The sequence below is a fragment of the Notothenia rossii genome (genome assembly GCF_949606895.1).
Source record: "Notothenia rossii genome assembly, chromosome: 6".
Lineage (NCBI taxonomy): Eukaryota > Metazoa > Chordata > Actinopteri > Perciformes > Nototheniidae > Notothenia > Notothenia rossii.
In genome coordinates, this window is record NC_136909.1 from 42,128,986 (window position 1) to 42,144,913 (window position 15,928).

General features: G+C 43.4%; 2 protein-coding genes across 3 annotated transcripts; both read right to left on the reverse strand.

Annotated features, from left to right (window-relative positions):
* Positions 1–182: 182 nt before the first annotated feature.
* On the reverse strand, positions 183–6,152 carry LOC307043026 (uncharacterized protein). 2 transcript variants are annotated; one of them, XM_079687212.1, is made up of 3 exons: positions 3,430–6,152; positions 2,780–2,874; positions 183–2,366 (listed from the first exon to the last, which is right to left on the reverse strand). In XM_079687212.1, exons 2-3 carry the CDS (start codon positions 2,855–2,857, stop codon positions 453–455), a joined length of 1,992 nt encoding a protein of 663 aa, XP_079543338.1. In that variant the 5' UTR covers positions 2,858–2,874; positions 3,430–6,152; the 3' UTR covers positions 183–452. The 2 variants fall into 2 exon arrangements, with proteins under 2 accessions (XP_079543338.1, XP_079543337.1); XM_079687211.1 differs by having other exon boundaries at positions 2,780–6,152.
* Positions 6,153–6,300: 148 nt separating this feature from the next.
* Positions 6,301–15,922, reverse strand: ak6 (adenylate kinase 6). Its single transcript, XM_079687213.1, has 6 exons — positions 15,795–15,922; positions 15,636–15,710; positions 13,263–13,355; positions 12,095–12,153; positions 7,641–7,786; positions 6,301–6,790 (listed from the first exon to the last, which is right to left on the reverse strand). The coding sequence occupies exons 2-6, from the start codon at positions 15,670–15,672 to the stop codon at positions 6,601–6,603; spliced, it is 525 nt and encodes a 174-aa protein (XP_079543339.1). The 5' UTR covers positions 15,673–15,710; positions 15,795–15,922; the 3' UTR covers positions 6,301–6,600.
* Between the last annotated feature and the right edge of the window lie 6 nt (positions 15,923–15,928).

The window sequence follows — 15,928 nt, forward strand, 5'->3', positions numbered from 1 at the left end:
CACATTTAAGAGACGGATCACGTTTTGTTCAGCCGGATAATCTCCACATGTCTACCCTACTTTTATAATTTTCGAATCGATACATTTATGATCGATACATTTATGATTCGAAAATTATAAGAGATGGGTAGACATGTGGAGATTATCCAACTAAACAAAACGTGATCCGTCTCTTCAATGTGTGTCAACCACAGACCTTATTTCGAGCTATTTTCCAAAATCCTATGGAGAAATTGCATTGCATTTTTGTCGAAAGAACCGGAAGAAGTTATTAGAAATTAAAGTTTCAAAGTGCATATATAAACGTAGCGCCTAGCTAAGAAAAAATGTTAAATGCTGAAAGAAAGCCTTTTACACCTTGAAAATTATCTCCCGTCTTTAAATGTTCCTTTCAAAACCATAACTGCAGTAGAAATTGTGGGTGCAACCTATAGACGCTATCTCCTTCTTGTCTAGATGATATCCATCACCCACACAGAGCTTGTAAGTACACTATTAAAATCACTGCGGAGGTCTGGATAATTGTGGTACCCTACAGGTAGTTTTAAAAGGCAGCCACATGTGTGAGATTGTGGTCTTCGCTCGAAGTTCGAGGTTTCGATGAATTGTATCTTAATAGTTTGTTCCATTAAATTGGAACCAGTGCAGAAGCGGAGGAAAAGCTGAAGGGTGCTCAGATCAACTTCACCTACATATCTCTTCAGGTAGCGGGCAACTGCAGTCTGGGGTGGAGTCATCTCATCTGGGAACTGAAGGAGCTCCTTCACTGCTTTTCCAGTTGGTGTTTTCTGCTGTATAACATAGTTCAGGGCATCTTGTGGCAACACACTTGCTAAGTGCACCACAATGGGACGCCAACACTTGATTACATACATTGGTGCCTGTATGAGAGCCTTGTGTCCCATCTGTGAAAGCAGTGGGATCAGATTGTCCTTGGTAGGAACCTGCTGGCACTCATGTGCTTCAAGGGCATCAAACAGTGCATCAGTGTCAACAGAGTTGAAGTCTTCCAAAGCCTTAACAAGGACCTCTCTCTCCTGTTCAGACACGTACTGCAAAAAGGTGTCCTTTAAGCTACTGGTGGATGTGGCGTACAGTGCCTCTTCAAGGAATGGTACTGCCAGTTTCACTGGGAAATAGCGAGCAATCCTCCACCCTACTACTAAGATTCTGGCAATTGCCTGCCACTCTTCAGACTGATAATCATGCCTAATAAAGGGAACTTTTACATTCCCTCCCAAGGTGCATCTTTCATAAAAGTCTGTCCAAAATTCAGTTAAGCAGTCCCGGGTCACACCACTTCCCTCTCCTTCTTCAAGTTTACCATTGGGTAGACGCATCTTTATAAACACCTCAGTGTTTAAAATGTCTGGGTTTGTGAAGGCTTTGATAAGGTCAGTGAGACAATGCCCCCTCCTGATAATCAGTGTAACAGGAGCAGGTTCATCCATTGTCTGGTCATTCCATGGCTCTGTAACAAGAGCAGTTTGCGGTTCGCCAAATCCATGTGGTGGCTGGTCATTCCACGGAGCAGGTTGCGGGTCGCCCAATCCATGTGGTGGCTGGTCATTCCACGGAGCAGGTTGCGGGTCGCCCAATCTATGTGGTGGCTGGTCATTCCACGGTAGTGTGTCATCTAACTGCACACCATCATTTGCCATAGCCCCAATAATAATCTCAGGATCGATCTCTTGATGAACCATTTCATCGATCCCCTGTACATCAGTTGAATAATGTGGCTCACTTCCAGTAAGATCTACAACTGGGGTTGAGGTTAACTGCATCTCTGCCTCCTCTTCATCTGAGGACAGCTCCACTTTCCTTATTTTGGTACGAAGGTACAATCTAAGGATTTTTACTCTGCTTTCTTCATACAAGTTATCCACAGTGCTAGAACTGCTGACCTGTACCTGAGAAGATTCAATTTCAGTTGAATAATATGAGAGCTTTCTCTTTCCCTTTGAAAAACCATCGGGGAAAAACAAGTTTTCAGCCATTTCTTTGATTTCCACTAATGTTTTGTCCTTGCTGATGATCAGGTGTCTGGTTCCTCCACCATTGATTGCCTTCACTTGTTTGTACCGTTTCTGCTTTCCATCGAAATCCATCCATCCAAGTTCAACCCGTCTCTCTTGCTTTTTATCACTTGTATTTCCTGCCCATGGCTTTCTTTTTGCAGGTACTGGTGCCTCACCAGAGACCAATCTCTGTCGCAGCCTTGTGAGCATTGTGTCTTTCCTGCTCTTTGTGTCAAGCGATGAATTGTTATGCCGGCAGAAGGCAACAGTAGCTATTCTATCTCCAGCTTTAGGGATGTACTTTGCCAGGTCAGCATCCGTCATTGCAGGTATTACTGATGCATCAATCTGGAGAAAAAAACCAAAAACAATCGTTGGGAGCATGATTATAATTACATATTAATGTGCCGAAATAAATAATAGAATTATGAATGACTTGACTCTTAAAACCATTGAGCCACATTAGTTCAAATTCACTTTCAATTGGGAATACTCTCCTAAAATGTTCAACATCTTACCAATTTTATTTGTATTGCCAAATTTCCAACAATCTGTTATTCAATCCCTGCTAAAATAATTTCATTAAAAAAGAAAATCCATTTGGATTTTTGTAAGCAACACTAACCCTCACTGTGGCCAAAATGTGTGCTTTCTGGATTCAACAAAAATATTGATTGTCAGTTCTTTGACTTGTTCTTCATCTCATGGAAAGGTAGTACGCAATTCACACTTTACATTCGTACATATGTAAAGTGGCTTACCTTTTCATTTTCCAGCTTTTGGATAAATTCCTCAGAAATGTTCCGCTTAATTAACAAACCCCTCAGCTCAGCATCCATTGTTTCAACTGTCTGCTCTGGAAAGAGGATTAAACAAAGTATAAATTGCAAACATTCACAACGTTTACGATTGCAAAGAACTGTGGATTTGTAAAGTATGTTATGGTGACATTGTAAATCCATTGAAAAAACTTGATGTAATGATAGATGTTTATGCATAGTTACAATGCATATATGTTACCACTAGGTGGCAGTATAACATATATTGACATATAGAAGTGAGTAGAACAAGATGTAACTTGGTACTGCTTGTTGGCTAATAAAGTGGCTAGTGAAGCTAGTCTAAAGATTCAAGACCGTGTGTTATTTATAACAAATAAGAACATTACACTTGATGCACAATCAAAAGTGTTTTTATCACTACATCCACGAACAGTTGGTTGAAAAACTAGTGTTGACACCATTTATCCTAGCTGCTAGTGCTACCGGTATTAGCTTGTTAAACTTAGCAAGTTGGCTATGTCGGTCGGCTGCTTAATAAATAGCCAGCACAACTAACAGGTAGATGGCCAAATACACAGTTAAGCTAGCAATTCATGTTTAATAGCAAGCTAATAATCAACTTAACTTACCGATCAAGCAGGTGAACTCCTCTTCATGCTTCGGGGAGAAAGGCTGGTCTGTTGTGCTGTAGGCTACATTATATACCTAACTATCTCGTGCGCACGAGTTATTAAAGCGTGCGCACGAGTTATTAAAGCGTGCGCACGTTTTACTAAAGCGTGCGCACGAGTTACTAAAGCGTGCGCACGAGTTACTAAAGCGTGCGCACGATTTAATAACTAAAGCGTGCGCACGATTTAATAAAGCGTGCGCACGAGTTAATAAAGCTTGGCCTTGTTTTATTTATATTGAGGGATTCCTGTCCGTGACTCACAGTATCTGCTGCCCACAGCTGTTTTATAGAAGGAAAACCTCCTTCACTTCATGAAATCTGCGGCACCAGTGGCCTGTGCTACGAAGCAGGATTCGCTATTTACACTATTCATTCATGAAGTATGACACTGCGCTGTCAGCACGCGTCTCCATGTTTGTGATTGGTCAAATGTTGCTAACCCCGTCCCTTTCACGTGAACGCGCTCTCAGCCGGTCAGAGAAACCCTGGTTGATTTACTGAGTTGATAACCAGCTTCGCAGGACCGCTTATCGACATTGCGTTTGTTAGGGCTAGTTAAGCCGGGTAAATCGAACATATCCAGGGTCTGTTGAACTGGCTCCGTAGTACAGGGCTCTGGATGCAGTAACGTGTAACTCAGCAGAATCTGAGAAGAGCAGCACCAGCTGCAAAGAGCTGTGCCTTTTACTGTTTACTTCATTGTGTTTCCCTTCATTAGAACCGCTTAATAGAGATCGAGGCTGCTACGTTTAACCACACACACCTCTACACACATCGAACTACCAGAGTATTCCGCCTCGTTTTATGAAGGAGATGTCCTGTCACCGGGGCGCATGGTGTGTGTGTGTGTGTGTGTGTGTGTGTGCACGCTCAGCTCCGCTCTGTGTGCGTGCTCGGTGTGTTTGTGTGTGTCCGACACCACCGGCATTTGTTTTCAAATGACCACGAACAGTAATTTACACAAATCTGGTTCTCCATAGTTATATGTGTATTCCCAAGTGAAAGAAATTCGTTTAATCTTAATCTCGATGTGATAGTCCTGCCGGAGTACACCGGAACGAACGATACTATCATAAACAAATGCCGCCCCCCACCCAAACGCCCCTCACACAAACACACACACACACGTGTGCGCGCACACACACAAAACGAGGCCACGCTTTATTAAATCGTGCGCACGCTTTAGTTATTAAATCGTGCGCACGCTTTAGTAACTCGTGCGCACGCTTTAGTAACTCGTGGCCACGCTTTAGTAACTCGTGCGCACGCTTTAGTAACTCGTGCGCACGCTTTAGTAACTCGTGCGCACGCTTTAGTAAAACGTGGCCACGTTTTATTTATTTTTCTCTCTATGAACCCTCCAGGGCTCCGTACGTTATCCTCTTTTTCAACAGAAATGTTGAAGTGTAAATTCGTTTTACTAAGAACAAGTTAGTTATTTCTAGTTTTTAAGTGTAAAATTAGCCACTGCCGGTTCACTGGAAAGTCTCCGACAGATAAACGATACCATAAAGCGGTCAGAAAACTAGTTCAACACCGTGTCTTTCATCAGGACTTGATATATACATTTATTTAAAATGTAACATGTTTTTATGTATGTATATTCTCAGATGTGGGAGAAGGACAAGTACTCAGGTGTGGTACTTCAGTAAAAGTACAAGGGTTTCAAAAATACTAAGTAAAAGTAGAAAAGTATCAGAAATTCAGAATCACAATAAACTTAATGTACCAAAAGTAAAAGTAGTCATTGTGCAGATTGGTCCATTTCAGAATAATATATATGATATGTTTTATAATGATTGATCATGAAAGTGTTCTCAAAGCTGGTAAAGGTGTAGCTAGTTTGAATGACTTTGTATACTGCAGGGTAGCTTGTGAATTTACTCCAGGTGGAACTAAAGTCTGATTTAACACTTGATTAGATTTCACATCATTAATCCAGATCTGTGAAGTAACTAAAGGTATTAAATACATGTAGTGGAGTAAAAGTACACGTGTTACCTCTGAATTGTAGTTGAGTAGAAGTACTAAGTACTCAAGTGAAGTACAATTGTAGGCTAAGTAAATGTACTTATTTACCAACCCCCTGTCTATTTTGTATATATTTAATTTACCCACACCTCACCCGAACAGTTTACCTGAACATAACTTCGGCGCTGAACAGCCTCTGCACACAGAGCTGTAATCACAAACTGTGACTGTACGGACAGGAGTGGTTCTCAGCTTGAAATACAAAAGTAGCAAAGGGAAAATATCTTCAGAATCCATTATTTACCTGAAGCACCTAAATAGAATTTAAAATAAGAAGAAGAATTGGGAGGGATGAAACCCTCTTTAATGGTCACACATGTAGAGCACACAGCACACACAGTGACATGTGTTCTCTGCTTTTAACCCATCCTAATAGGAGTCTAGTACTAGGAGCAGTGGGCAGCTATTGCACAGTGCCCGGGGAGCAATGGGAGTGAGGGGGGAAGGGGGATGTCTGGTGACTTGCTCAAGGGCACCACGGCAGGGCCCAGGAGGTGAACAGGGACCTCTCCAAGTAGCAGTCCACACACCATACTGTCTAGTTCGGGACTTGAACCAGCGACCCTACAGCTCATCAGCTAATAATGCATAGTGCATAATCCAAATAGAGTAGCTACGTTCTCAAATGTCTGTTCTTTAAATAAAATGTGGATATTTTTAAACAATTAAATCAGGATATATCTGATGAAAGTAAAAAGACTTGGAGTAACTGTTAACCCCAACTTCTAATGACTTTTACCTAACGAGTGTTGTGTAATAATGTCAGTAGGCCTATCACAAGGAAATTGTGACAATGTTGTTTACCATTAGTCATTTATTATCAAAAATATGACACGAATGCAGCAGTACACAAGTGCTATGACTTGAAGCCAGTACGCTCTGTTACATATCATGTTATGGCTTCCGACTTGTGTCAGTAAGCCTGTTCGATACCATTTCGTAATAGATAACCATCCACTGCTTTATATTCCGACCATTTGCCAAGCCACTGAGGAAAATATCATAAGTCTTCATGTGGGCAAAGCCTGTGAAAATAAATGTAGTTTACCATTTATGTTTAATTGTCCAAATAACTTTTGTTGACAGAGTCCAGCTTCTAGTTATTGTCCTTCACCCACTGCTCAGACCACTGGATGATCTGCTCCAGGTTGCGGTCCATGTCCTCAGGAGTGTTGCTGGTGAGCTGGTGGACGATGTCCTCGCTGTAGGCCTCCATGGCCTCCTCGTAGATAGTCTGGAAGATCTCGCACTGCACGTTGTCCTGCAGCTTCTTCCCCGCATACCCCCTGTCATCAAACAGAGTCCACCTCAGACAGAGTGCAACGACCTTCTAATGAGTGGAGCAGGGTCCTCGTGTAGTAAAGCAGACATGTATATGGTTTTCTTCATCAGCATTACTTGCATATTGGTCTCGCATCATAACCTGCACTATTTGGTTCTACTCTGTTTCTTCTTGCACTATTTTTAAATTAGTTTGATCGTTTTATGTCTTATACATTTTGTTGCATTGTTGGAGGGGCTTGGGACTTAAGGTTCATTGGCATAACTACACTGTAGCTCCTCTGAATATGACAATAAAGCCTTTGAATCTTTGAATTCAATCCATAACTAAACATATCTAAGGGGTTACCCAATAGAGTTGAGTTGATGAGTGTAATCATTTCATTGCTCAGTACAACTGCCCGTTATACTGTTTATATGACAATAGACAAAATATCTTGAATCTTGAGTGGTAGGCAGGGATTAGTCAAGCCATCAATGTTTCTTCAGTGCCGTTACATAGAAGTGCTGCAAATATTTAGTCAATTAAATAAAAACAATTAAAATCTACAACTGTTTTGATAATCAAGAAAAGTAATTTTGCATGCAAACATGTCAGAAGGTAGAGCTTTTGTACCATTTGTAGCCATGGCAAATGGGGGTAAAATTCAGACCTGCCTGTTGGGAGTGTTGTCAGCCATTACAGAACATGACATTTTGAGCCATAGTCTATAGTGCCCCAGCATTGACATACCACTCAGATTCTGCATGCCACTATGTGTGAGTGTTTTTAATCTTAGCACATTGCAGGCCCTAGTTGGATGTGGGACAGACATGCATTAAACAGGTTCACTGTATATCAGAAGTGTACGTTACCTGCTCTCTAGCCGCGTGTACAGCTGTGTGTTGTCTGTGCGGAGGACAAAGACGATGTGGAACCAGCGCTCAGGGAACAGGTCACAGCCATGATAGTCAATGATCATCCCACCATCTACCATCTGGTCATCCAGCTCATCCACCACCTGCAAAAGGACAATAAGGCCACTTTAACATACCCTTAACCTAATTCAATCTGAAGAAATCATTTGCATTATTTAGTGGCAGAAGGAGGAAACAGCATCACCTCTTCCTTCACTTCTCTACAAGATGTTAGTGCACTAAGTTGTGTTTTGAGGAGGGGCTCCAAAACCCCGCCAGCACCGTGCTGGTTGGCTCAGGTTTCCACTCCATTTCAAATTACCACACAAAAGAGTTTGTGCAGAATTTCACCTACAGCTATTCAAAGAGAATAATAATGTGACATACAGTGGGGCAAAAAAGTATTTAGTCAGCCACCAATTGTGCAAGTTCTACCACTTAAAAAGATGAGAGGCCTGTAATTTTCATCCTAGGTATACCTCAACTATGAGACAAAATGAAAAAAAAAAATCAGAAAATCACATTGTCTGATTTTTAAAGAAATTATTTGCAAATTATGGTGGAAAATAAGTATTTGGTCAATAACAAAAGTTTGTCTCAATACTTTGTTATACCCTTTGTTAGCAATGACAGAGATCAAACGTTTTCTGTAAGTCTTCACAAGGTTTTCACACACTGTTGCTGGTATTTTGGCCCATTCCTCCATGCAGATCTCCTCTAGAGCAGTGATGTTTTGGGGCTGTCGCTGGGCAACACGGACTTTCAACTCCCTCCAAAGTTTTTCTATGGGGTTGAGATCTGGAGAATGCCTAGGCCACTCCAGGACCTTGAAATGCTTCTTACGAAGCCACTCCTTCGTTGCCCGGGCGGTGTGTTTGGGATATTTGTCATGCTGAAAGACCCAGCCACGTTTCATCTTCAATGCCCTTGCTGATGGAAGGAGGTTGTCACTCAAAATCTCACGATACATGGCCCCCATTCATTCTTTCCTTTACACGGATCAGTCGTCCTGGTCCCTTTGCAGAAAAACCGCCCCAAAGCATGATGTTTCCACCCCCATGTTTCACAGTAGGTATGGTGTTCTTTGGATGCAACTCAGCATTCTTTTTCCTCCAAACACGTCTAGTTGAGTTTTTACCAAAAAGTTCTATTTTGGTTTCATCTGACCATATGACATTCTCCCAATCCTCTTCTGGATCATCTAAATGCTCTCTAGCAAACTTCAGACGGACCTGGACATGTACTGGCTTAAGCAGGGGGACACGTCTGGCACTGCAGGATTTGAGTCCCTGGCGGCGTAGTGTGTTACTGATGGTAGCCTTTGTTACTTTGGTCCCAGCTCTCTGCAGGTCATTGACTAGGTCCCCCCGTGTGGTTCTGGGATTTTTGCTCACCGTTCTTGTGATCATTTTGACCCCACGGGGTGAGATCTTGCGTGGAGCCCCAGATCGAGGGAGATTATCAGTGGTCTTGTATGTCTTCCATTTTCTAATAATTGCTCCCACAGTTGATTTCTTCACACCAAGCTGCTTACCTATTGCAGATTCAGTCTTCCCAGCCTGGTGCAGGTCTACAATTTTGTTTCTGGTGTCCTTTGACAGCTCTTTGGTCTTGGCCATAGTGGAGTTTGGAGTGTGAATGTTTGAGGTTGTGGACAGGTGTCTTTTATACTGATAACGAGTTCAAACAGGTGCCATTAATACAGTTAACAAGTGGAGGACAGAGGAGGCTCTTAAAGAAGAAGTTACAGGTCTTTGAGAGCCAGAAATCTTGTTTGTTTGTAGGTGACCAAATACTTATTTTAACGAGGAATTTACCAATTAATTCATTAAAAATCCTACAATGTGATTTCCTGGTTTCTTTCCCCCCATTCTGTCTCTCATAGTTGAAGTGTACCTAGGATGAAAATTACAGGCCTCTCATCTTTTTAAGTGGGAGAATTTGCACAATTGGTGGCTGACTAAATACTTTTTTACCCCACTGTATATTGGTGATTGCAATTATGCATATTAGAAAAATATTACATGCATGTCTTCTTCTTCTTTCGTGTATCGTCGTCATATGTCCAGCTCAGTGTCACAAAGCCACGCTCTCGTCTCTGGTCCCACTTGGAAGAGGCCAGCCTCTGAAGGAGGTCTGTACAGAGGACAGGTGGTGATTATGTGGTCGGCAGTCTGCTCAGGCTCGCCACACTCGCATACTGCGCTGTCTGCCAGGCCCCACTCCTTCATTGATGATTTGAAACGACCAACCCTAGTACGGAGGCGGTTCAGTAGGGTCCAGTGCCGGCGTGGTAGATGTTCTCCTTCGACTCCATCTCCCGGGTCTTGGATGTGATGGTGCAGACGTGTGAGCTCAGCCGACTCCCATTCCTGCTTCCAGGAAGTTGCTAACCATGCCCTTGTAGACAGGTCCTCAGGGATGGAACCAAGCATCTCTTGTGCTCTCCTGTTGTAGGGGTGACGGGACTTGAGTCTGCTTGGGGTCGCTGCCTTAGTTGTGGTTTCATGCAGGATATGCCAGTCATGTTCTTGGGCTTTCCTTGCAAGTGCAAGGGTAGCGGCCTCTCGTCGGAGGCCGGCCGGGGCAATTCCCGCTAGGACTGGCAGGTAGGACACGGGGGTGGGCTTCAGGCAACCAGTTATGATCCGAAGGGCGTTGTTAATGACAGGATCAATCTTCTTCACATGTGGGCTTCTACACCAGACTGGGGCACAATATTCGGCAGCAGAGAACCCCAGGGCTTGTGTGGATATTCGTAGCGTCCTGGCGGAGGCACCCCAGGTTGTACCAGCGAAGCGGCGGATAAGCGAGACCCTTGCTGTCACTTTGGCTCTCACTTCTTCCAGGTGTTGTTTATAGGACAATGTCCTGTCCAGCCGAACACCGAGGTACTTGGGGGCTAGTTGGTGCTCCAAACGTTTGTTGTCAATGGACACCGATAGTTGCCTTTTTGCCTCTCTGTTGCACAGGTGGTATGCGGCCGACACAGTCTTCCCAGTACTGAGCTGCAGACGCCACATGCGCATGTAGGCAGCCAAGATGCCCATGTCCTGGTTGAGACCCTGTTCCACCGCTGACCATGTTGGTTGACGCAGCATGATGGCCAGATCATCCGCGTAACCATATTTACTGGATGTTATCTCCGGGAGGTCGTGGATATAGATGTTAAACAGCAGTGGTGAGAGGACAGACCCCTGTGGCACCCCGTTCCTCAATCTTCTCAGTCTGCTTCGCTGGCCATCGCTGGTCCGAAGGATGAAGCTGCGGTCGGACAGCATCTCCATTAGGAACTTCACCATATGCCGGTCTGGGATTGTCCTCAGCAGCTTCAGGTGAAGTCCAAGGTGCCAGACGGTGTCATATGCGGCCGTTAGGTCGAGCAACACTACCCCAGCTTTGTCTTTGGCCTGAAAGCTGTCCTCGATGTCCTGGGTGAGCAGGGTTACTTGATCTACTGTTGATCTGCCCCGCCGGAAACCAGCCTGTTCCCTTGGAAGCTGTGGGTCTACTACTGGCTCTATGCGGCTGAGGATCATCCTCTCCAGAATCTTTAATGGGACGCAGAGCAGCGAGATGGGTCTGTAGGCCTTGGGGTCTTCCGCAGTTTTGCCTGGTTTCAGCAGAGCGATAACAACAGCACGGCGCCAGGTCTTCGGCAGTTTGGACCTCTGGAAGCAGGATGTAAAAAAGGAGCAGAGCCAGGCAGATGTTGTCTCACTCTGGTGGGTCATGAACTCCGGATGGATATTATCATGCCCCGGGGACTCGCCTTGCCTAAGGTTGCTAATGGCCGCCCTAAGTTCAGCTGTTGTAAATTCCCCGGAGATGTCAGCATCGACACTGGGTGCCCTAGAGATGGAAGATACCTCGCGCAGCGTAAAGCGGGCGAAGTTCTTGTCTGCACCTTGGAATTGGCTGTTCTTCAGGAGCTGGGCTGCAATGGCATCTGCTGTCACAGGGCACTTGGGGGGTGTTGTTTTCCTGCCAGTGAGCTGGTTAATAATCTGCCACGCCTTACGGCTGGAATGGGTGAAATCGATTGACTCAACAATTTCAGTCCATCTGGCCCTTCGGGTGGCGTCCAGCTTGTGGAGTAGTGCCGTTGCAGTCGTGTCCACATCCTCCCACATACATGTACATGCATGTATATGTAGACTACATAAATACATTTGTCACAAGTGTTTTTTTATGTATGTTATGTAAACTGATGAGGTTTTATTTGCTGGTTGATGGCAAGTTTGGTAGCGTTCTGCAACTTCAGAACCCTATAGTTTAAATATGTCATGTGCAATAAAGTGAGGCAGAAAACACCAAGACGTGCAGCAGGGTGGTGCAGACTGCACTAAGTCATATCCATGTGCATCCAGATCAGCATATCATCTCCCGGTCAAGAGCTTGCATGAACTCACCCTGTCCTCATCCAAAATTGGGCACTGGTACTCTTCGTCATAGCCATCATAAAGTTCTCCTGTGGAGACAGATTCAGGATTATCTCTGATATTTATCTGCTTAGAATTGCATTAGAAGTCTAGAAGTGACCCATCGAGAGAAGATTCAAACCAGCACAAATGCCCCTTTCACACCAACGCAGTTCCCGTTCTAGCTCCGTGCTAGAGCTTTTCTGGTTCGGAACCGGTTCTTCTTTTCGGCCCCCTTTGTTCACACCGCCCAGAGCCCGACTGTTGCTGCGTCATGACGTCACCGTTTACGGCGCTCACTACAACAACAATGGGGGACTAGTGCGTCGGGTCGATGATCGTGTTGCTTTTAATCATGCGAAGCCAGATTAAATTAAATAACCACTTCTCCAACCTTATACTTTCTCCAGAGTGCCGGGGTTCATTGTTTATTAATGTGTTTCAGCTGCATTTACGGTCTGCTGTAGTGCTGGCTGCTCTTCCACCGGAGTTTATTCTCCCGTTAGCTCACAGCAGCGGCCGCTCTAATGTATTCACTGTCTGACTGTCACACAAGCAGTTGATAAATATTCCTGCATCTAGTCACTTTGCTCAGCACTTTGCTTGTTACTACTTGTATTTGCTGTACTCCCCTTTAACTGTTAGCTCAAGCTAAACTCGCCCCCCCCCCCCCCCCCCCCCGACGTAAGCGTGACGTATGCGGTTCTTGCTTCTAGACCGAAAAATGTTTGGTGCTTGAAACGAACCGGTTTCCGGAGCTTAGAGGCTGCTCCGCCGCGGTGTGAACAGGGAAAACAGGTGCTTTTCAGGCTCTAGCTCCGAACCGGCCCTGGAACCGTGTTGGTGTGAACGGGGCACAAGAGAGTGGTCAATAAGGGTTTTCCTTTGTGATTAAACAGTTAGATGATGGATGCTCCATCCTGTGGGTGCTTGTCCCAATGTTGGTTTCTTTTGGAGTGTTTGGTACAAAACAGGGAGACGGATATGCCATTCCCCACCGTACTAAAGTAACAAATATATGCATATATGTATACAGTACACACAAAAACTGGTAGACAAAAATGTATGAAAATATGAAAATGAATGAATATATATGACAAAAGTGCAAATATATACAAGTAGTGGAATATTTGTTAGAACAGCCGGGTAACCTTGTTACCTTCCTGTGCCAGGTCTCCTATGTTGACGTAGGACAGCCCTGTCCGCTGGGCCAGCTCCTTTCCTAAAGTGGTCTTTCCAACACCAGGGGTTCCTGTAACATTCAGGACATGGATATTTAGTGTTGCCCTACTTCCAAAAGGTAAAGCCATGTATACTACACCAGCTGGTGAGATATGATCAGGCGGTTTAGCCATACCGATGGATCTAACCCTTCTGGTACACTGGTGTAGAGTAACCAAGTACATTTGAGAGACTTAAACATTACTTGAATATTTCTATTTTTGCTACTTTATAAACTACCCCACAACAATTCAGAGGTCAATCGTGTACTTTTACCCTACTGTATTTAATAGCTTTAGTTACTTTACAGATGTGGATGAATGATGTGAAATATAACCAAGTGTTAAATCAGACTTTAGTTCCACCTGGAGTAAATTCACAAGCTACCCTGCAGTATACAAAGTCATTCAAACTAGCTGCTTCTTTACCAGCTTTGAGAACACTTTAATGATCAATCATTATAAAACATATCATATATATTATTCTGAAATGGACCAACCTGCACAATGACTACTTTTACTTTTGGTACTGTAAGTATATTTTGATGCTAATACTTTTACCTGAGTAACTTTTTTTTTTCTGAACTACAAGCTCTGAGTACTTCTCCTACCTCTGCTCTGGTATCTAATAATTCATTTATAGTTAGAAATGTGGGTTGAGTATTAGTTTGATAATGATCACCAGGTCCTGACAAGATGAGTCGGACGTGCCAACATTAAAAACGGAATTCTTGTTCAAATTGACAAACTATATAAATACAAAATTAAAATGTAATCCTGATGATAAGTGCCAATCTGACGTGACTGCATGTAGCTAAAAGCAGAGGTGGAAGAGGTACTCAGATCTTGTACTTCAGTCAAAGTACCAGAGTGTAGGAATGAGCGACGTGCAGTCAGGGGAGGCAGGGGAGGCAGAGCCTCACCTGTCATACTCCAATGTAACGCAAAAACAACTAAAGAAAAACTAAATAGTAATAATAATAATAAAATGTCTCCAATGATCTATGATGTAAGTGTGATTAATGTATGATTCCAATCGCTTTTTAAAGTCAAAATCAGCAAATTGGCCGAGCTCCGCTACAACTAAGGGTAGCGATTTGAAGTGAGGCAGGGAGGAGCTCTGCCTCTCGTAAGCCCACAGTAACTTGCTGGAGCGCGGGCACTAATTTAGCGCGGGCACTTATTTTGTGAGCGCGCTCAAGCCAGTTACTGTGGGGTGAGGTGAGGCACAGATGAGCTCTGCCTCACCTCAGAATGTGTCACCCCACAGAAACTAGCTGGAAAGCGGGCCCTAAGGGCATGCCTGTTACCATCTCACTGTAGGTCACCAATGTAATGTTTGTAGATCCCTTATATTAAATGTATCCTCGCCATCCATAGTCTCTAAATAACTTATTTAACGTATATATGATATTTAGGCTCGCTGGTCTCTAAAGGCAATGAAAAAAGCAGCAGGAGAGGCAGCCATAACCTCTGCCGCACTGAAGGGGGCGCACGTGAGCCCACAGGTTCTTGTTGCTACTGTTATTCAGAGACGGTAGACACAAACAACAAACTAGACTTTTGAAACTACAGGAAGATAAGGAGGACTTTTACAAAAAACGAATAGAGATTGTTGTCCAGAAGGAGAGCATGGCCTTAATCTTCAAGTCAAGGTAAGACCACAATTGTAATGAAAATGGGATCTTACTAAGAAAGAACAATCCAATATTTAGATTTTGGGTATCCTTTTGTTGAACGGTCTGTTTAAAATGAATCGAAGCATCAGACTAAAAAAGCTTTTGAAAATAACCGAATATTTTGATTAAGGTCAAAATATAAAATTTGTAAATCTGATTCTGAAAGAGTCAGTGCCTCACCAGCCATGAAGCTCACCGCACGTCACTGGTAGGAATACTCTGTTACAAGTAAAAGTCCTGCATTCAAAAATGAAAGTACTCACTATGCAGATTGGCCCATTTCAGAATAATATACATTGTATGTTTTAATTATAATTATTGATGTGATGAAGCTGATAAAAGGTAGAACTCATTTTGAATGACTTTATTTACTGCTGGGTAGCATGTGCATTTACTCCAGGTGTAACTTAAGTCTGAATTTAGTGTTTATTATATTGTTTATCATAAATTCAAATCTGCAAAGTAACTAAAGGTATTAAATAAATGTAGTGGAGCAAAATACAATGTTTACCTCTGAACCCAGTGTAGTACCTCAGAATTTCACTTAAGTACAGTATTAGAGTAAGTGTACTTAGTTACTTCCCACCACTGGCGGCGGACAGACATGCAGCAGTAGTTGTTGTTGTTGATCACCTGTTAGCAGAATGTTAGGTCGCTTCCTCATCTTCATAGCTTATTAGCAGACAACACGTGTCGTAATGACGGCACCTGCAAAACACAATAGTATTATCATTTTTTCATGCCATTCCAGACACTCTCTTTAGAATTTAAGATAAATGTTAAGAAACGAACCTGAAAAAGATAAAGGTGTCGAATTGGCGTTCGTTAGCTAGCTTGATGTTAGCAAACACGCCAGACCTCCACAAACACTGCAGTGAACTGGTTGCTTTACGTCAGTTTTACGTCAATAAACAGACAGTTTGCGG